This window comes from Lepidochelys kempii, chromosome 7 (genome assembly GCF_965140285.1).
Source record: "Lepidochelys kempii isolate rLepKem1 chromosome 7, rLepKem1.hap1, whole genome shotgun sequence".
Classification (NCBI taxonomy): Eukaryota; Metazoa; Chordata; order Testudines; family Cheloniidae; genus Lepidochelys; species Lepidochelys kempii.
In genome coordinates, this window is record NC_136386.1 from 60,974,225 (window position 1) to 60,996,821 (window position 22,597).

Consider the following 22,597-nt stretch of genomic DNA (forward strand, 5'->3'; position numbering starts at 1 on the left):
GTACTCTCTATTCCTGGTTCCAGATGTGAACCCGGGCAAATCAGCATCATATCCACGCCAGAATTTAGCATAGAGTGGAAAGAAAATGAAGTAAGAGTGGATACAGCTGTAGGTAGGAGGAAGGGCAGTGTAGATACAAGTCTAATAGGTTATACTGGTAGTAAAATAACCGTGCCTAATAGGGTACAGAATGTGAGTGAGGCCAAACAGCAAAAATTAAGATGTTTGTACACTAATGCAAGGAGCCTAGGTAACAAAATGGAGGAACTAGAGTTACTGGTGCAGGAAGTGAAACCAGATATTATAGGTATAACAGAGACCTGGTGGAATAGTAGTCATGACTGGGCTACAGGTATTGAAGGGTATGTGCTGTTTAGGAAAGACCGAAATAAAGGTAAAGGTGGTGGAGTAGCACTGTATATCAATGATGAGATAGAATGTAAAGAAATAAGAAGCGATGAAATGGATATGACTGAGTCTGTCTGGGCAACAATTAAATTGGGGAAGAAAACTATTAGAGCCTCCCCTGGGATAGTACTTGGGGTGTGCTATAGACCGCCGGGATCTAATTTGGATATGGATAGAGCCCTTTTTAATGTTTTTAATAAAGTAAATACTAATGGAAACTGTGTGATCATGGGAGACTTTAACTTCCCAGATATAGACTGGAGGACGAGTGCTAGTAATAATAATAGGGCTCAGATTTTCCTAGATGTGATAGCTGATGGATTCCTTCAGCAAGTAGTTGCTGAACCGACTAGAGGGGATGCCATTTTAGATTTGGTCTTGGTGAGTAATGAGGACCTCATAGAGGAAATGGTTGTAGGGGATAATCTTGGCTCAAGTGATCATGAGCTAATTCAGTTCAAACTGAATGGAAGGATTAACAAAAATAAATCTGCAACTAGGGTTTTTGATTTCAAAAGGGCTGACTTTCAAAAATTAAGGAAATTAGTTAGGGAAGTGGATTGGACTGAAGAATTTATGGGTTTAAAGGTAGAGGAGGCCTGGGATTATTTTAAATTAAAGCTGCAGAAGCTATCGGAAGCCTGCATCCCAAGAAAGGGGAAAAAATTCATAGGCAGGAGTTGTAGACCAAGCTGGATGAGCAAGCATCTTAGAGAGGTAATTAAGAAAAAGCAGAAAGCATATAGGGAGTGGAAGAAGAGAGGGATCAGTAAGGAAAGCTACCTTATTGAGGTCAGAATATGTAGGGATAAAGTGAGACAGGCTAAAAGTCAAGTAGAGTTGGACCTTGCAAAGGGAATTAAAACCAATAGTAAAAGGTTCTATAGTCATATAAATAGGAAGAAAACAAAGAAAGAAGAAGTGGGACCGCTAAAAACTGAGGATGGAGTGGAGGTCAAGGATAATCTAGGCATGGCCCAATATCTAAACAAATACTTTGCCTCAGTCTTTAATAAGACTAAAGAGGATCTTAGGGATAATGGTAGCATGATAAATGGGAATGAGGATATGGAGGTAGACATCACCATATCTGAGGTAGAAGCGAAACTCAAACAGCTTAATGGGACTAAATCGGGGGGCCCAGATAATCTTCATCCAAGAATATTAAAAGAATTGGCACAAGAAATTGCAAGCCCATTAGCAAGAATTTTTAATGAATCTGTAAACTCAGGGGTTGTACCGTATGATTGGAGAATTGCTAACATAGTTCCTATTTTTAAGAAAGGGAAAAAAAGTGATCTGGGTAATTATAGGCCTGTTAGTTTGACATCTGTAGTATGCAAGGTCTTGGAAAAAATTTTGAAGGAGAAGGTAGTTAAGGACATTGAAGTCAATGGTAAATGGGACAAAATACAACATGGTTTTACAAAAGGTAGATCGTGCCAAACCAACCTGATCTCCTTCTTTGAGAGAGTAACAGATTTTTTAGATAAAGGAAACGCAGTGGATCTAATTTACTTAGATTTTAGTAAGGCGTTTGATACTGTGCCACATGGGGAATTATTAGTTAAATTGGATAAGATGGGCATCAATAGGAAAACTGAAAGGTGGATAGGGAATTGGTTAAAGGGGAGACTACAACGGGTCCTACTGAAAGGTGAACTGTCAAGTTGGAGGGAGGTTACCAGTGGAGTTCCTCAAGGATCAGTTTTGGGACCAATCTTATTTAATCTTTTTATTACTGACCTGAGCACAAAAAGTGGGAGTGTGCTAATAAAGTTTGCAGATGATACAAAGCTGGGAGGTATTGCTAATTTAGAGAAGGACAGGGATACCCTACAGGAGGATCTGGATGACCTTGTAAACTGGAGTAATAGGAATAGGATGAAATTTAATAGTGAGAAGTGTAAGGTCATGCATTTAGGGATTAACAAGAAGAATTTTAGTTATAAGCTAGGGACGCATCAACTAGAAGTAACGGAGGAGGAAAAGGACCTTGGAGTATTGGTTGATCATAGGATGACTATGAGCTGCCAATGTGATATGGCTGTGAAAAAAGCTAATGTCGTCTTGGGATGCATCAGGAGAGGTATTTCCAGTAGGGATAAGGAGGTTTTAGTACCGTTATATAAGGCACTGGTGAGACCTCACCTGGAATACTGTGTGCAGTTCTGGTCTCCCATGTTTAAGAAGGATGAATTCAAACTGGAACAGGTACAGAGAAGGGCTACTAGGATGATCCGAGGAATGGAAAACTTGTCTTATGAAAGGAGACTCAGGGAGCTTGGCTTGTTTAGCCTAACTAAAAGAAGGTTGAGGGGAGATATGATTGCTCTCTATAAATATATCAGAGGGATAAATACCAGAGAGGGAGAGGAATTATTTAAACTCAGTACCAATGTGGACACAAGAACAAATGGATATAAACTGGCCACTAGGAAATTTAGATTAGAAATTAGACGAAGGTTTCTAACCATCAGAGGAGTGAAGTTTTGGAATAGCCTTCCGAGGGAAGTAGTGGGGGCAAAAGATCTATCTTGCTTTAAGATTAAACTCGATAAGTTTATGGAGGAGATGGTATGATGGGATAACATGGTTTTGGTAATTAAATATTCATGGTAAATAGGCCCAATGGCCTGTGATGGGTTTTTAGATGAGGTAAGATCCAAGTTACCCGGGAAAGAATTTTCTGTAGTATCTGGCTGATGAATCTTGCCCATATGCTCAGGGTTTAGCTGATCGCCATATTTGGGGTCGGGAAGGAATTTTCCTCCAGGGCAGATTGGAAGGCCCTGGAGGTTTTTCGCCTTCCTCTGTAGCATGGGGCACGGGTCACTTGCTGGAGGATTCTCTGCTCCTTGAGGTCTTCAAACTACAATTTGAGGACTTCAATAGCACAGAGATAGGTGTGAGGTCTTTTTTAGGAGTGGTGGGTGAAATTCTGTGGCCTGCATTGTGCAGGAGGTCAGACTAGATGATCATAATGGTCCCTTCTGACCTAAATATCTATGAATCTATGAATATCCACGTGACCAAGCGGAGCCAAAGCCAGTTAGCTCCCTTCCAAGGTAACCTGCTTCAACTCTCCACTCCACTATTCTATCCAAAAGACAGCATGCTACCCTGTGCGAGGACCTACGATGTCTGTCCTTTGCATTCTGGTGCTCTCTGCTAGCTGTGGTAGATGTAATTAACAACCGGCCCAAGCACCGAGTATATTCCTGCTAACACGAGCGAAGGAAATGGAAGAGCTTTCATTATTTGCAGAGGCACATGAAAGGGAAGAGAAGTTCAAAATGCTAGAGATCTGAGAAGGGCACAAACAGACTGGTTAAGAATAAAGCAGCTAAGCCAGAATATTAAAATAGGATTTAGACTCAGGAACTTCACCATGCACTGAACTTCTCCTGACCCCAAACATCTCTTGCAGATGCACATAAGGTGTCTACCCATGAGCTAAGCTGCATCCACAGGGCATAGACAGCTACTCTGGCTGTCTGAGGGACCTCCATACAACGCTCTTACTGGAGTTCGGGGGAGTGACACAGAAAACCTGATGAGTCTAGAGGACAAGAGATCTGTGGCCAATTAAGGAGCTTCTCGTAAGGGGAGGCCAAGCAGTCCTCTGCTTCAAAGGATGGTGGTTAGAACACAGGATTCACACCAGGACCATGGGCCCTGGAGTTTTAAGAAGGGGGCAGAGATGGACCCAGGGGAAGATCAAGTTCCAGGGCTGACTATTGGGACTCCTCTAAAGGTGTTTACACTAAACATTCAGGCAAGCTATCATCTCATTCATTGATTCAGAGCCCCAGACTGCCCTCACCACAAGCTTGCTGCTCTCTGAGGATACTGAGGATCCCTGTGACACAGGCTGCTGGATTGGAAGGATGGTCTGGTGGTGAAGAAGTGGTTCCCAAACTTTTTACTAACACCACCCACCAGCTGCCTTAGCTATTAAGGCATTTGTTCAAAACTTAGGAGAGTTGGGCTTGGTTCTTGGCTCTGCCAGACTCCATACATCTCAGTTCCCATCCATGCATTGGGGATAATAGCACTGCCCTAGTTTCCTGGAGGTCTGTGAAGGTAACTTAATGAATGTTTGCAAGGTACTCAGAGACGGCCCTGGTGATGGGAGCACAAAGGCAGAGCACATATGTAGCACTGCTAACCCCAGATTATCAAAAGTCACAAATCAGAACTCAAAAAGTCTTGAGATTCCGTTTAAAAATAGGTTTCAGAGTAACAGCCGTGTTAGTCTGTATTCGCAAAAAGGAGTACTTGTGGCACCTTAGAGACTAACCAATTTATTTGAGCATGAGCTTTCGTGAGCTACAGCTCACTTCATCGGATGCATACTGTGGAAAGTGTAGAAGATCTTATTATATACACACAAAGCATGAAAAAATAATGAAAATGCTGGAAATGGCCCACCTTGATTATCATACACAATGTAAGGAGAGTGGTCACTTTGGATAAGCTATTACCAGCAGGAGAGTGAGTTTGTGTGGGTGGGTGGGTGAGAAAACCTGGATTTGTGTTGGAAATGGCCCACCTTGATTATCATACACATTGTAAGGAGAGTGGTCACTTTAGCTAAGCTATTACCAGCAGGAGAGTGGCGTGGGAGGAGGTATTTTTTCATGCTGTGTGTGTATATAATAAGATCTTCTACACTTTCCACAGTATGCATCCGATGAAGTGCGCTGTAGCTCACAAAAGCTTATGCTCAAATAAATTGGTTAGTCTCTAAGGTGCCACAAGTATTCCTTTTCGTTTAAAAATATTGATCTGTTTTCACTAATAAGTTTTGGGTTTATTTGCAGTCCAATATCTTAACCTACAGGGCTGCATCAGGGCCACTTTTCAAGCTTTCTTTCACAACCACAAATGCTAGAAACTTACTTTTTGGTAATTAAGCCAAAATTCTCATGTGATCACATGACTCCAGCAGCTGGGGCTTGATGGAAAACAGCAAATATCACAAGACTTGTGATACAATTGTGAAAGTGGGCAACACTGCCAAGTCACCCTATCCTGCCATGCCACAGAGTGCATCCCGGCCCCAAGTGCAGCATAGCCCACAGCCAGATAAAGCCTCCACCTGGCCTTGTTACACAGATGGGAACATAGTCTGCGTAATGACTAGCGTGCGTGCGTGGTGCAAAAACTGTCCTCCAACATTCTCCTACCCATGCCTGGGATTAAGCACCTCGCTTATTCTATTGCTCCTGCTGTCCTTACATTCTGCTTGGCCTTGTGTATCTTTGCTCTCCTTTTTTTCCCCAGACACCTACCCCCTTTCTGGAGGCAACTTCCAGGTTCATCTATTTCCCACCATCCCAGCACCAGTACCCACCAGCAGCAAAGACTGCCTGTCATAAATATAAAGGGAAGGGTAAACCCCTTTGAAATCCCTCCTGGCCAGGGGAAAGCTCCTCTCACCTGTAAAGGGTTAAGAAGCTAAAGGTAACCTCGCTGGCACCTGACCAAAATGACCAATGAGGAGACAAGATACTTTCAAAAGCTGGGAGGAGGGAGAGAAACAAAGGGTCTGTGTCTGTCTGTAGTCGTCTTGGCCGGGGACAGAACAGGAATGGAGTCTTAGAACTTTTAGTAAGTAATCTAGCTAGGTATGTGTTAGATTATGATTTCTTTAAATGGCTGAGAAAAGAATTGTGCTGAATAGAATAACTATTTCTGTCTGTGTATCTTTTTTGTAACTTAAGGTTTTGCCTAGAGGGGTTCTCTATGTTTTTGAATCTAATTACCCTGTAAGATATATACCATCCTGATTTTACAGGGGGGATTTCTTTATTTCTATTTACTTCTATTTTTTTATTAAAAGTCTTCTTGTAAAACACTGAATGCTTTTTCATTGTTCTCAGATCCAAGGGTTTGGGTTTGTGGTCACCTATGCAAATTGGTGAGGCTTTTTTATCCAACATTTCCCAGGAAAGGGGGGGTGCAAGTGTTGGGAGGATTGTTCATTGTTCTTAAGATTCAAGGGTCTGGGTCTGTAGTCACCTAGACAAATTGGTGAGGCTTTTTACCAAACCTTGTCCAGGAAGTGGGGTGCAAGGTTTTGGGAAGTATTTTGGGGGGAAGGACGCGTCCAAACAGCTCTTCCCCAGTAACCAGTATTAGTTTGGTGGTGGTAGCGGCCATTCTAAGGATAACAAGGTGTAATATTTTGTACCTTGGGGAAGTTTTGACCTAAGCTGGTAAAGATAAGCTTAGGAGGTTTTTCATGCAGGTCCCCACATCTGTACCCTAGAGTTCAGAGTGGGGGAGGAACCTTGACATGGTGGCACAGTGGTGGGATTAACCTGAAATCATTTTGAGATCCAGTTGAGATTTTTTGAACTAGAAATACAGATTTTAAAAAGGAATTTTTAGGAAGTCCAGAAGGCAGCTTTGAAACTGAAAGCAGCTTGGTTTCTCTCTGCTTTGTGGCCAAGCAGAGACAAAAGGGGATTATCTTGTGAATTGCAGGTTTTCTTTGCCTGGAGGCAGGGTACTTAACTCCTGCAGGGAAATTCACAGTCTTCCAACCCAGAGGTTTTTTTTTTTTCTTTTCTTCCTAAAAGTAAATAGGGGGTGTGTGCTCTACCCATTTGCCTGGAGACAAAAGTGGCAGGGTTTTTTTTAGGATTTTGATTTTTTTTTTTGTTTTACAAGGAGCACAGGTTTGAAAAGAAATTTTTTTTTCTTCTTTGGGCTGGGTAAGCAGGTTTCCAAGTAGTTGGAGGTTTTTTGCTTTAATTTGGGCCCAGAGCAGAGACAAGGGAATTGTCTTTTTCTGTAGGCTGACAATCACTATCAGAGAATAGGTATTCTATTCCAGCACATCAAAATTTTACAGCCAAGTTTTGTTTGTTTATTTCTAAACCTCGGGTGTAAAGTTAGTTAAAAACAGAGAGGTTAGAATGGCCAAATCCTCAGCTCGACTACAGCTGGAATTAGCCAAATTTCAGGCTGAGGAAAAACAAAGGGAACATGAAAGACAGATAGAACTCATGCGGCTGAAGGAGGAGGAGAAGGAAAAAGAGAGGAAGCATGTGGAGGAGATGGAGAGGATAAAGGCCCAGCAGAATATACCAACAAACCCTAGCAATCCTTCTCCAGGTACCACTTCCCATCCCAGAAAGTTCCCCACCTACAAGGCAGGTGATGATACTGAGGCCTTCTTAGAAAACTTCGAAAGGGCCTGCCTTGGGTACAACATCTCTACTGACCAATACATGGTAGAGCTGAGGCCGCAGCTCAGTGGACCCTTAGCTGAGGTGGCAGCTGAAATGCCTAAAGAACACATGAACAAGTATGAACTGTTTAAATCCAAGGCGAGAGTCAGAATGGGGATAACACCCGAGCAGTCTCGTCGGAGGTTCAGAGCCCTAAGGTGGAAACCAGACATGTCATTTACCCAACATGCCTACCACATTGTAAAACATTGGGATGCCTGGATATCAGGAGCAAGTGTTGAATCTCCAGTAAATTTGCCCTTCCTAATGCAAATGGAACAATTCTTAGAGGGTGTTCCTGAGGAAATAGAAAGATACATCCTAGATGGGAAACCCAAAACTGTAATTGAGGCAGGAGAGATTGGAGCCAGATGGGTGGAGGTGGCAGAGAAGAAGAAAACTGGTCGCAGTTGGAGCGGAGACCAGAAGGGACCACCCCAGACCACACCCTATTACCGGGGGCCGCCCAAAGCCCCACCTACCTCCCAAAGAACCCTCCAGACCCCTTATCGTCCCACCACCCCGTTCTCCAGCAACCCTCCTCGCCCCAGTGACCCGTCAGCTGGACGATGTTTTAAGTGTAACGAGCTGGGGCATGTAAAGGCCAACTGCCCCAAGAACCCCAACAGATTACAGTTCATTGCACCGGAATCACACCAGAGGTCCACAGGCCCAGATACCTCCCAGATACCCTTGGAGCGGAGGGAAACTGTGAGTGTGGGTGGGAAGAAGGTCACCGCGTGGAGGGACACCGGAGCACAAGTGTCAGCTATCCATGCTTCCTTAGTGGACCCCAATTTAATCAACCCAGAGATCCAAGTGACGATTCAACCCTTCAAGTCCAACTCTTTCAATTTGCCTACAGCCAAGTTGCCTGTCCAGTACAAGGGCTGGTCAGGAATGTGGACTTTTGCAGTCTATGATGATTATCCCATCCCCATGCTGTTGGGGGAAGACTTGGCCAATCATGTGAAGCAGGCCAAGAGGGTGGGAATGGTCACCCGCAACCAGGCTAAACAAGCCGTGAGGCCTAGCTCTGTTCCGGAAACTTCTATCAGGACCCAGTCAGAGGTGATGGACCTGGACCCCAGGCCAATGTCTGCAACAGCAGTAGTGGATCCAGTCCCAGAGACCCAGACGGAACCAGTCCCAGAACCGGAACCAGCCGAACAACCAACACCAGACCCCGTGTCAGCACTGAATCCAGTACTTGCAACCTCAACACCAGAGGGCCCCACCGAACCTGAACTGGCAGCAGCCGATAACCCTACACAAGAGGCTCAGCCGGAGCCTGCATCCCAACATAGTGCACCAGCGGAGAGCGGTTCACAGTCAACAGAAACAGCTCCATCCCCTATATCGCTTCCAGAGGGACCAAGCCTAGGTCCACAATCCCATGAGGAACTGATGTCTCCAGCATCAAGGGAACAGTTCCAGACCGAACAGGAAGCAGATGAAAGCCTCCAGAGAGCTTGGACGGCGGCACGGAGCAACCCACCGCCTCTCAGCTCTTCTAATCGATCCAGGTTTGTTGTAGAAAGAGGACTTTTATACAAGGAAACTCTTTCTGGGGGACACCAGGAAGACTGGCATCCTCAGAGACAGTTGGTAGTTCCAACTAAATACCGGGCCAAGCTCTTGAGCTTAGCCCATGATCACCCTAGTGGCCATGCTGGGGTGAACAGGACCAAAGACCGTTTGGGGGGGTCATTCCACTGGGAGGGAATGGGCAAGGATGTTTCTACCTATGTCCAGTCTTGTGAGGTGTGCCAAAGAGTGGGAAAACCCCAAGACCAGGTCAAAGCTCCTCTCCAGCCACTCCCCATCATTGAAGTTCCATTTCAGCGAGTAGCTGTGGATATTCTGGGTCCTTTTCCGAAAAAGACACCCAGAGGAAAGCAGTACATACTGACTTTCATGGATTTTGCCACCCGATGGCCGGAAGCAGTAGCTCTAAGCAACACCAGGGCTAAAAGTGTGTGCCAGGCACTAGCAGACATTTTTGCTAGGGTAGGTTGGCCCTCCGACATCCTCACAGATGCAGGGACTAATTTCCTGGCAGGAACTATGAAAAACCTTTGGGAAGCTCATGGGGTAAATCACTTGGTTGCCACTCCTTACCATGATCAAACAAATGGCATGGTGGAGAAGTTTAATGGAACTTTGGGGGCCATGATACGTAAATTCGTAAATGAGCACTCCAATGATTGGGACCTAGTATTGCAGCAGTTGCTCTTTGCCTACAGAGCTGTACCACATCCCAGTTTAGGGTTTTCCCCATTTGAACTTGTATATGGCCGTGAGGTTAAGGGGCCATTGCAGTTGGTGAAGCAGCAATGGGAGGGATTTACACCTTCTCCAGGAACTAACATTCTGGACTTTGTAACCAACCTACAAAACACCCTCCGAACCTCTTTAGCCCTTGCTAGAGAAAACTTACAGGATGCTCAAAAAGAGCAAAAAGCCTGGTATGATAAACATGCCAGAGAGCGTTCCTTCAAAGTAGGAGACCAGGTCATGGTCTTAAAGGCGCTCCAGGCCCATAAAATGGAAGCATCGTGGGAAGGGCCATTCGTGGTCCAGGAGCGCCTGGGAGCTGTTAATTATCTCATAGCATTCCCCACCTCCAACCGAAAGCCTAAGGTGTATCATATTAATTCTCTAAAGCCCTTTTATTCCAGAGAATTAAAGGTTTGTCAGTTTACAGCCCAGGGAGGAGACGACGCTGAGTGGCCTGAAGGTGTCTACTACGAAGGGAAATGTGCTGGTGGTGTGGAAGAGGTGAACCTCTCCATGACCCTTGGGCGTATGCAGCGACAGCAGATCCAGGAGCTGTGCACTAGCTACGCGCCAACGTTCTCAGCCACCCCAGGACTGACTGAACGGGCATACCACTCCATTGACACAGGTAATGCTCACCCAATTAGGGTCCAACCTTACCGGGTGTCTCCTCAAGCTAAAACTGCTATAGAACGGGAGATCCAGGATATGTTACAGATGGGTGTAATCCGCCCCTCTGAAAGTGCATGGGCATCTCCAGTGGTTCTAGTTCCCAAACCAGATGGGGAAATACGTTTTTGCGTGGACTACAGTAAGCTAAATGCTGTAACTCGCCCAGACAACTATCCCATGCCACGCACAGATGAACTATTAGAGAAACTGGGAAGGGCCCAGTTCATCTCTACCTTGGACTTAACCAAGGGGTACTGGCAGGTACCGCTAGATGAATCTGCCAAGGAAAGGTCAGCCTTCATCACACATCTCGGGCTGTATGAATTTAATGTACTCCCTTTCGGGCTGCGAAATGCACCCGCCACTTTCCAAAGACTTGTAGATGGTCTCCTAGCGGGATTAGGAGAATATGCAGTCGCCTACCTTGACGATGTGGCCATATTTTCGGATTCCTGGGCAGACCACCTGGAACATCTACAAAAAGTCCTTGAGCGCATAAGGGAGGCAGGACTAACTGTTAAGGCTAAGAAGTGTCAAATAGGCCTAAACAGAGTGACTTACCTTGGACACCAGGTGGGTCAAGGAACTATCAGCCCCCTACAGGCCAAAGTGGATGCTATCCAAAAGTGGCCTGTCCCAAAGTCAAAGAAACAGGTTCAATCCTTCTTAGGCTTGGCCGGTTATTACAGACGATTTGTACCGCACTACAGCCAAATCGCTGCCCCACTGACAGACCTAACCAAAAAGAAACAGCCAAATGCTGTTCAGTGGACCGGAAAGTGTCAGAAGGCCTTTAACAAGCTTAAAGCGACACTCATGTCTGACCCTGTACTAAGGGCCCCAGACTTTGACAAACCGTTCCTAGTAACCACAGATGCATCCGAGCGTGGTGTAGGAGCAGTTTTAATGCAGAAAGGACCTGATCAAGAATTCCACCCTGTAGTGTTTCTCAGCAAAAAACTGTCTGAGAGGGAAAGCAACTGGTCAGTCACTGAAAAAGAATGTTATGCCATTGTCTACGCTCTGGAAAAGCTACGCCCATATGTTTGGGGACGGCGTTTCCACCTGCAAACCGACCATGCTGCACTAAAGTGGCTTCACACTGTCAAAGAAACTAACAAAAAACTTCTTCGGTGGAGTTTAGCTCTCCAAGATTTTGATTTCGACATCCAACACATCTCAGGAGCTTCTAACCAAGTGGCTGATGCACTCTCCCGTGAAAGTTTCCCAGAATCAACTGGTTAAAATCGTCCTTGAGATGTGGAAAATATTGTTAGTCTTTATGTACTTGGTAGTATATTTAGAGATGCATGTGTCTTATTAACTCTGTTTTCCTAGAGCTCCAGGAAGAAATCCCAGCCAGTGTTTCACCCTAGCTGAGATTTGGGGGGCGTGTCATAAATATAAAGGGAAGGGTAAACCCCTTTGAAATCCCTCCTGGCCAGGGGAAAGCTCCTCTCACCTGTAAAGGGTTAAGAAGCTAAAGGTAACCTCGCTGGCACCTGACCAAAATGACCAATGAGGAGACAAGATACTTTCAAAAGCTGGGAGGAGGGAGAGAAACAAAGGGTCTGTGTCTGTCTGTAGTCGTCTTGGCCGGGGACAGAACAGGAATGGAGTCTTAGAACTTTTAGTAAGTAATCTAGCTAGGTATGTGTTAGATGATGATTTCTTTAAATGGCTGAGAAAAGAATTGTGCTGAATAGAATAACTATTTCTGTCTGTGTATCTTTTTTGTAACTTAAGGTTTTGCCTAGAGGGGTTCTCTATGTTTTTGAATCTAATTACCCTGTAAGCTATCTACCATCCTGATTTTACAGGGGGGATTTCTTTATTTCTATTTACTTCTATTTTTTTATTAAAAGTCTTCTTGTAAAACACTGAATGCTTTTTCATTGTTCTCAGATCCAAGGGTTTGGGTTTGTGGTCACCTATGCAAATTGGTGAGGCTTTTTTATCCAACATTTCCCAGGAAAGGGGGGGTGCAAGTGTTGGGAGGATTGTTCATTGTTCTTAAGATCCAAGGGTCTGGGTCTGTAGTCACCTAGACAAATTGGTGAGGCTTTTTACCAAACCTTGTCCAGGAAGTGGGGTGCAAGGTTTTGGGAAGTATTTTGGGGGGAAGGACGCGTCCAAACAGCTCTTCCCCAGTAACCAGTATTAGTTTGGTGGTGGTAGCGGCCATTCTAAGGATAACAAGGTGTAATATTTTGTACCTTGGGGAGGTTTTGACCTAAGCTGGTAAAGATAAGCTTAGGAGGTTTTTCATGCAGGTCCCCACATCTGTACCCTAGAGTTCAGAGTGGGGGAGGAACCTTGACACTGCCCTTGTGCAGCTGCTGCAGACAGACACCACCCACCCCCAAGCAGGGACAGCAGAGTGAGTGTTAACTACGATGGGCAGTTTAACCGTATGCTATAGACTAGCTAACGTAAACCCTGAATGGCTCCCATGCCTCAGCTCTGCACTTAACCGTGACTCTGGGAAAGGACAGCATACAGGGGAAGCAGTACAGTGTGATCCTTCCTCAGAGTCCTGAGGGAATTTCTAGAAAGCAGGCTCCCGCATGGACAATAGCAGATGGGCAATGCTTGAGGCTGCTAAACCCTCCCAGACAGGTTCCAGGGAGCTTTGTGATGTCTGAAGTTGCAATCTGCACAGAAACAGAGAGACCAGTTCTGCATCACCATCCACCTACAGACACCTTCACACCAAGCAGGCTGCACTGGTTTTATAGCTGCTTTACTCTTCCACACACACAGGGAGGAAGGGGAAGCAAACGAGCCATCTCCAGGGCTCCCTCCTCTGGTACTGTAGCAGCTGCTAATGGTCTGGAAGATGATGCACCAACCAGGAAGGCAAAAAAGCCAGTTCAAATTTCATCTCCACGTGAAATTGGGGAGGGGGAATCTATCTCCTCAGAAGAACAGGAGAGAAGGGTGAGAGAAGAGCCCCACTTTGCTGCACTTGAGTCCTTGACAATCTCCATTTACATCCGAGCCAGTGGCCAATTCGGCCTTTCCTTCCACCAGGGAAGGGACACTCACAAAGCATGCTCAATAGATACAGCGTTCAGCACACTACTGCAGTGAGATAGTGACATTACAGAAGAGCCCTGTCTAATTCAATACATATGAAACCATTAGAGCTTTGCTGAGATGAGTTCTGCTACCCATGGATAGGGAAGGAGATCCTTCTGTGAGTGTCTCTGCTCGCTGCCAGCAGGAGTTGAATTCTAGCAACAGAAGATGGTAAGAGGAAGAGCCGCCTCCTCCTCTAGTCAATTCCACGGAATTTCTCCACTAACATACAATGAGGAATAAGAAGCGTGGACCCCTCTATGGGGTCCTGGGCACCAACTGCAGTGGCTGTGAAGGGGCCCACCACTCCCCCTGATAGGACATTCTGGAACTATTACACACCCTAGTTGGTGTGAGGAGCATGAACCTGCTAAACAATGGGATCTGCTGCGCAAGTACTCACATTAGTTCGAAGTTTCTTCGGATGGCTTCTGGGATTTTGGGCTTTGTAACACGCACAGCCTGAAAAAGAAGCCAAAGGGCATTTAAAAACAGACTCTACAATTAGAACTGCACAGCTGGGAAACCACCTGCAAGAAACGCAACTTATTCTGCTAAAATAATCTGATTTAGGCAGTGCCATCTAGTAGAGAAAACTCTAAATCTCATACCAGCAGAACTTAGACATTGGACATCACTATGTGAGGTTCAGAAAGTGACTTACAGGTTGGTGGTTCCATTCAGCTTCTCTGTTCCTGTCCTACAAGAAGTTGTCACTGAGAATAGAACATCTCCACCTATGAGGTCACTCTGAAAAGGTCACCCCCTTTGAACCTCTCCACTGTCTCCCTGTTTCTCTGCCTCTTTTTGAGCTGCCCTCATACACACAACTTCCTCCATACTCTGGTCTGCCACGCCATCCTGGTCTCCTCATTGCATTCCCTCTTCAGAACTCCCCTCCCCAACAAAGCCAACTGGAAGGGAGTCGGCAACATTCACATGTGTAACTTTTATCCTTCAGAAAAACCCAAAAGAGCAGGACAGTGTGATTGTACACAGGCAGCTCTCCAAGAACAGTTACTAGAAAGTAATGTTTCTCTCCTTTAAGGGCCTCTGTGCATTCCTCTTGTGGGCGATTAGCAAGCAGAGCTCCACCAGATCCTTAGCTAAATATGGATGACAGCACAGCTCTCCCAGACTTGGCACTGGAGCATGGTGCTAAATCTGAGACTAGCATCTGATGAAAGTGTGCACCGAACTCCAAGTTGCTGCTGTGCAAGTCTCCAGCAGGGAAACTTGCCTAAGGCAGATCGCTGCTGCTGTGGTGGCTCTCATGAAGTGGGTATTGAAACCAGGGGGTACTAGTTCCCTAGCTAAGATGTATGAATGTTCTAGTCATCTCCTAACCCAGTGCAAGAGTCTGTTCAACGATGTGTTCCTCCATGGCATCTCTCCTTATATGCAACAAATAACCTACTGCATTTTCTAAAGGATTTGGTCTTTTCCAGATAACAGAACACCCTCTTTACATCTGTATGGATACAGAGTTGCCCTTGGATGGGAATGAGGCCTGGGGAAGAATATAGGGAGGGAAATGCATTGAGATAGGACAGACCATCCTAGGCATGAAGCTGGAATGGGGCCTCATGGTGAACCACAGTGTAAGGCGGAGTGGCCATCAAAACAGAGAGCTCACTCCCCTGCCTAGCACATGTAATTTCAGCCTAGAAAGCTACAAGCCATTGTACATAAAGGGCTCTATTAAAAATCCTGATGCAACCTTAGCCAAGTGAGCACATGGCTTCAGTGACACAGGATACAGAATGCTGGGCAAGTTGCACAGTAAGGAACATTATACCAGAGACTTCAAAATGCAATGCTATTCTGAGACGGGACTGAAAATGCCAGGCAGGACTCAAGATGAAGTGTGCTTAGTTTACAAGTTAAACTATGTGGCTTCTAACTGTAGGTCCTGCAAACTCAGTTTGGGCTCAGTCAAGCTGGCTGCCTTCCAATTCCTAACAAGTGACAAAGATCTGGCAGGCTGAGAGCTATCCTCAGTTGTCTTCAATAGGATAGCACATGTCTGAGGACAGGATTTAGTTCTGCAATTTAAATTCAATTAATGGTGACCTGCAAAGAACTTTTAAAACTGTGCTTGTGCCCTTTTTTGCTCTTTTTGATGGATACAGAGGGTTTGAAAAAGAGCTAGTTTTTAAACTTAAAGAAGGTTTTTCCCCGCTTGTTTTTTACCTTAAAAATATCAGGCCTGTTAAATCTGGATGGCTTAGGTGGTTAGGAAAGGCAAGGCCTCAGGGCTCTTCCAAAGTTGATTGTGACATGATGCTTACCACAATCTGTCATTATCTACAGGGACTGTGCAATTGCAAAGACAAGCTGTGAGGTGGAAGGATGTTTTTTGTGAGCTCTTCACACCCGATGGAAGGACTGAGGCCATAGATTTTTTTAATATAGGCTCCCTCCACTCAAAATATTAATTTAGCAAGTTAAATTTGATAACAAAAACAAGCAAAGTAGAAGGAGTCTGACCCTTCCCGCTGACTCAGCTTTCACTTGTTTAATTCTTGTGATGGGGTACCAGAATGGGGGCCTCTCAAGTGACTGCTCACAGGTTCTTCAGCCATCACAAAGAGTCTCACAGCCTAGATGGAACCTGATTTCTAATGTAAAATGCAAGCAGAAAAAAGTCTTTTGGAAACAACCTCCCTCTGTACACATGACACAGAAGAGGAACAAGCCCAATTTTCTCCTGTTCAAGTTACCTTTAACAAGTGTGCTGATGTGTAGGCTGGGACAGACTCCCGCTCACACTCTCAGAGCTGGGTTGGCTCTGCAGGGATGACAGAAATAGTAAACACTTATTTTTGTCACTAATATGTTTGCAGATGTAACTAATACATGCAGATCTGTGCAGAAAGAAGGGACCACTTCTCTCTCTTTCACATAGTCTCTCTTTTCTGACCATAATGACAAGTTTTCCATGGAAAGAAGGGCAACATCTAAGTCCTAAATGGGTTTTGCGAAAAGCTGAGGCGGCTAGAATGGCCAGATCTTTGCAAATCGGCTGAGACAGAACGCTCCTATGCAGAAGCATGCTGGGGAAGCTGACCGTGGAATTACAACATTTTTCTGCTAGATGCGGCTGCACACTTCAATGCAATACATGTAATCACATTGAAGGGTGCACAGAAGTGGTGGCAGTTGGCATGGGGAACAAGAAGATGTTCCTCGCAGAGAGCAGACAAATTGGCATGTGCCCAGTACTTAATTGAAAGCCATATGAAACATGGAGGCAGGAAACCATTTCCATCCCTTTTCAACTGTAAGCTTTATGGGAGTGAAATATAGAAGAGTTTCCCGTTAGGAAAGAGCCTACCTGGATGGTGAGACCTGGCGCCATGACATTCAGCTCTTTTTGCAGGGCCAGCTTCAGGTTCTCATCAATCTGATCTGTGTTCAAGGAACAAGAGAGATTCAGCAACACTGCAGCCTGCACTGTAAAATTTAGCATTCTCCCTGGCTAATGTGCATGTAGTGATTAGTGTCAATACAGCGCTCAGCAGGGAGGTCCATCCAGACAGTACAAAATAAGGATAAAGAACTTTGCAAAACCCTGCAATATGCTGCCCGCCTCCTGATTCCACAGTGCTGTGTGTGAACTTGGGATCATGGGCATACTATTGCCAGCCCAATGCCTGGCCTGCTGCACCATACGGACACCAGCTGCTGTGGCAGTGGGAGCTCTATATGTATGCTTTTGGGAGATAACCTCTATGTTTAGTTTGATGCTGAATGTCCCTCTCACCTGCTGTTCTCTGGGACATTCAGCATGGAGTTTTAAAGGACACAGTAAGAAATGCCTGCATCTGTCGACAGCTCACTGGAAACCCTGTTCCCCCTCATCTCTCCAGGAGGAGACCTTGACACTGGTTAAGGCTGGTTGCTTCCAGGCTGGCTCCCCCACTAGCAAACTTACTGCAGCCAGTGCTGATGGGAGACACAACACAACAACTGTTCTATTCAATGCCACAGCAGGAAATACCATGTGGAACTTAGGGCACAAGCCTGCCCTCCACCATCCCTTGCCACACTGACTCCAATGCCAGTTTGATGCTTTGTCCTTAAATCTGCAAGGCCCTGGAGAGATCAGGACCCACCTACAGCACAATCTACTTCTCCATCCACCTCCCCTCCAATACAGCTGTGCTTTTTGGGAAGAGTGCAGTTAATGAGGTCTAGGATGAAGCACTGGAGCTGGAAATAAAGTCTTTGTCAAGGATGCCATGCTGTGGATCAAGCTACCAGGGAAGTAAGATTGAGCCAAAGCCTGGCCATCTTTGGAGCACTCTACAACACTCCTTCTCCCCGGCTTGTTACAGCTTTACTGCCTGATCTGATAACGGGGGCCCATGCACATCAGCACAGAGGCAAAGGGAAGCCTTTGTGGATGAACGATGCCCATCCCCATCTGCGCTTGGAAATCAATCATTCCCCAGGACACTCCTCCTTTGGAATTAGCCAATTTCCAAAAGGTTAAAGATAATCTGCAAATAGCACTAGGAAGATTCTCTCTACCATGGATATTTATTGAGCCCACCCAGCCTTACCATATCTGTGCTGTACACAGCAATTTACATTCAGACTCAAGTCCTAATCCAACCGGTTTTCCCATGCCAGGAACCCCCTTTGCCCTGCCCTTCCAAAATCAACCATCCCCCAGATGCTGCTTCGTAAACTCTGCCCTGATTGGGGTACTAGTAGAGGATGGGTAACATGCATCTAGAAGTTGGGTGTCAAGCCAAGACATGACACACCAACACATGCCACTTGTGACAAGAAGGGGGGGCGGGGGAGGAGACACAACGACAAAGGATCTCATTTGGGAGTCAGGAGCAGAGGAGAGGTGTCAGGGTTCCTTCCCCACTCTGAATATGTGGGGCAAGGGAGGAGGAAATATTAGCGGGATGGTGAATAATAGAGAATATTATATAAATCAATGGTGTGGCCTCGTGCGGACACTGTATAGCACTGGTCACCCCTCATCTCCAAGAAGATGCTACAGAACTAGAGGGGTTTCACAGATGAGTGACAAGAGTGATCAAGGGCCCAGAAAAAGACTCTTGTATGAAGAAAGACTGCAAAGACTGGGACTGTTACTTTGAAAAGGAGACCAATAAGAGGGGGTGTCAAACATACAGCTAAGGGTAGCATAAAATCCCTCCTTTACCTGTAAAGCATTAAGAAGCTCAGATAGCCGGTATCAGGGTTCCTTCCCCACTCTGAACTCTAGGGTACAGATGTGGAGACCCGCATGCAAGACCCCCTAAGCTTATTCTTACCAGCTTAGGTTAAAAACTTCCCCAAGGTACACACTTCGCCTTGGCCTTGAACAGTATGCTGCCACCACCAAGCGTTTTAAACAAAGAACAGGGAAAGAGACCACTTGGAGATGTCTTCCCCCAAAATATCCCCCCAAGCCCTACAGCACTTTCCTGGGGAAGGCTTGACAATAATTCTTACCGATTTGTACAGGTGAACACAGACCCAAACCCTTGGATCTTAAGAACAATGAAAAAGCAATCAGGATCTTAAAAGAAGAATTTTAATTAAAGAAAAGGTAAAAGAATCACCTCTGTAAAGTCAGGATGGAAAATACTTTACAAGGTATTCAGATTCAAAATACAGAGGATCCCCCTCTGGGCAAAACCTTAAAGTTTCAGAAAACAGGAATAAACCTCCCTCTTAACACAGGGAAAATTCACATAAAACAAAAGATGAACTAATCCGCCTTGCCTGGCTTACCTATACTGGTTGCAATATTGGAGACTTGCATTAGGATGGGTTGGAGAAGATGGATTTCTGTCTGGCCTCTCTCAGTCCCAAGAGAGATCAAACACGTAAACAAAAAGCACAAAACAAAAGCCTCCCCCGCCCCGCCCCACCCCACAAGATTTGAAAGTATCTTGTTCCCTTATTGGTCCTTTGGGTCAGGTGCCAGTCAGGTTAGCTGAGCTTCTTAATCCTTTACAGGTAACAGGATGTTGCCTCTGGCCAGGTTGGGATTTTATAGCACTGTATACAGAAAGGTGGTTACCCTTCCCTTTATATTTATGACAAGAGGCAAAGGGACTGAAAAGAACTCCCTTCCATTTCTTCCACACAGAAATCAAAGGAGGATTCCAAGGTGGTGGTGAAGACTCATTTAGCAATGGTGCAAGGGTCTGAGCAATGTGTGACATTCCAAACTTCTGTTTCCAGGAACCTCCTTTTGTTGCAGTGGTGACAGGTTATGACCACTTACACAGGCTTTGTTTGATCTTATATCCAAAGTTCAGTTCTGGGCTAACAGCTACTGTTATCCCCATAAACCCACAATATGACATCACATGAACAATGAAACAACCCGCATTGATAAGGACTTAGAATAATTGTAGTGAACTGTGCGTTCTCAAGGAGGCTGTTCTTGTTGGTGATCTCAGCACAACCCTGGCTTCCTGACGGACACTTGTGAATGGAGACAATTGTGGGCAGAGGCATAGCTGGCTACTGAATTACACTTTCATTTGTTGTATACTCCCTGGTCCCCACATACTTACCAAACAGCTCAATGTACACTTCCTGGAGGGTATGGGCACTGCAGAACTGATTCAGCTCATGGTGAATTTTATTGAAGATCAGGGTCTTATCGTAGTCTGCAGTGTAGTTCTTCACAACATCGAACACTGAGGAAAGAGAGTTACCACAGGGCAACACAACAATGTTTTTCAGTCTACATGGCCATTCTAACAGCCCTAGCACTCTCACAAGGTAAGATCCCCTCAATTCTAGATTGTCCAAACTAAACCTAGAAGAGTAGGATAATTATGCACAAATAAGAATATTGCACAGCCCTGCTTTATGGTCTGCAACAAACAAAACAGGGAAGTCTGCTATGAGCCATATACAGGAACAGACAGTGCTGAATACAGAATACAGGCCTAGTAGATGCTGTGACTCCCCGACACCCGAGCAGGTGTTTCTCTCTCAATGCTGCAGTAACGCTAGTTCCCAGCATTATGTTTCCCTGCTTTGAAGGGAAAAAAGCCAGAGGCTGTTCCACATGGTGCAGCGGCAGGGATTTCACTTTCCTGTTCCACAACTGGTGACCCGGTGGAGCAACAGAAGCCTTAGGCCAAGCCTGCTGCCTTCACAAGCTACTCCACCTTGCTCAAAAAACTTGTAAACTTTACCAGCTTTTGAGTAGCTGAGCTTATTGCATGTGCTTGGTTCTGCAGTTTTTGCCCCCCAAACTAAGCAAACTAAGTTCTTCTGAATGTGGGCTCTTTGCAAACCAAGCTTGCCATTTCGAAGTCCAAATGATTTTAAGATCAAGAGGCAGTCAATCTCTTTACAGTTTGTTTGCACCTGCTCATTCACCTTCGGACAACCCCGTGCCTGGAAAATTCCAGTCTAGGGGAGTGTGGAAACATGGGGTTAGAATCAGATTCTCTGGTGAGGGGAGCCATAACAGCATCAGGATAAGGAGAATGGAAGTGGTATTGCCAGCCTATGCTATAGCTGCTGTAGGATGGCTGCTCTGATGTAGTAAAGATATTCAGATTTTGCTTTTCTACTTTTGCCTCTATTCTAATTGTCTGGAGCAACCTGATGTGAGCAATGCCCATTTTTGTCCTGCTATCTGGAAAAATCAGGTAGGCAATTCCTGCAATGCTCAGGTTTAATGCACTCCCCTGAGGGACAAAGGCTACAAACACAGCTGTCAGCCTGAGAGTGAGGCCCAAGCCAAGAGTAACTAGTTTATAAAACAGGAGATAAAGAGGATGCTGCTCCCAAGAAAGGAAAGTCCCCTCAGCTGTTCACATCCGTATTTAACAACACATGCAGTAACTTCACTAGCTCTGCAGTCTCTCAAAAACAGGCACCATTTTGTCTGTTCACTTATAAAGTCCATTATAGTAATGTTAAGAGTCAACATAGCAAATAAATGCAAGCAATAAGGTTAGAGCACCACTGTGCCTACATGACTGCCCATCTTCTGCAAGACTCCCATATTTCAAGGCAAGACCTCACAGAGCTACACTCTATGAAGCTCTCTGCACTTCTCCAGCACCTTATAAACATTAACCATGGCATCTCCCAGCCACCCTGCAAGATAGGGCAGCCTCATTCTACCCATGCTATTGGTGGCCTACAGAGGCCAAAGGGAGGCAGGGACTTGGCACAAAGTCACACAGGAAGCCTGTGTTAGCACCAAAAGAGAACCTGGTTCTCCTGGCCCCAAATCCAGGGCCTTAAGCACAAAGCCATCCTTCTTCATGGTTTCCTGGCCTTTGCTGGATGCTAGGCTACTTGAAGAAAGGCTTTAAAAAGATCAAACAGTTGGAGATGCTCATTGCAGGGTCACTTTTGTAAGTGCTCTAGAATGGGACAAGTCTAGTAGGTGGGTACTGTGTTCGAGTCACCAGGGTACTATGGCAATGACGCCTCAATCATGTGCCTCAGGTGGATCCAGGGAAGCTCAGCCCAAACAGAGTGACACATGAGAGAAGCAGAAACAGCAGGATGAGACAGCACTCGAGTGCTGAACACCCTGTTGACAGCTTGGCATCAGTGCTTTTCTCTTCTGGGCTCAATTATCTTTAACCAGGGCACCTTCCAAGCAGTCTAGGGCATTCACAAGAAGGACTATCTAGGAATTGAGCTGGATTTGGACTCTATGGGCCACATTTCCAAGTGTTTGACACCCACAATTGGAGCCAGTTTTCCAAAAAAGCCCAGCTCCCACTGGCAGATAAATAAGTTGCCAGATTTTCAAACGGCTCAGTACATGAGGAGTGTATTCAGTGCTGAAGTGTTCTGAAAACAAGGCTTTCCCTGTCTGAGCATGGGGTGGGAGCAGATGCAAGTCTTCAGCACAGATTAGTGAATCTCAGGTAGAACTAGATAAAACA

The 22,597-nt window shown here is 45.5% G+C and overlaps 1 protein-coding gene across 6 annotated transcripts in view; it reads right to left on the reverse strand.

Annotated features, from left to right (window-relative positions):
• Positions 1-22,597, reverse strand: part of LOC140914681 (erlin-1) — a 75,375-nt gene that overhangs the window by 7,953 nt on the left and 44,825 nt on the right. For 5 of the 6 annotated variants that reach the window (XM_073353129.1, XM_073353130.2, XM_073353128.2 and 2 more), the window contains 3 exons: positions 20,243-20,368; positions 17,023-17,096; positions 14,089-14,147 (listed from right to left, as the gene is read on the reverse strand). In XM_073353129.1, the coding sequence (XP_073209230.1) occupies positions 14,089-14,147; positions 17,023-17,096; positions 20,243-20,368 (259 nt within the window). Of the gene's footprint in view, positions 1-14,088; positions 14,148-16,408; positions 16,477-17,022; positions 17,097-20,242; positions 20,369-22,597 lie in introns of all 6 variants that reach the window. The other variant, XR_012159938.1, reaches the window with a different exon arrangement.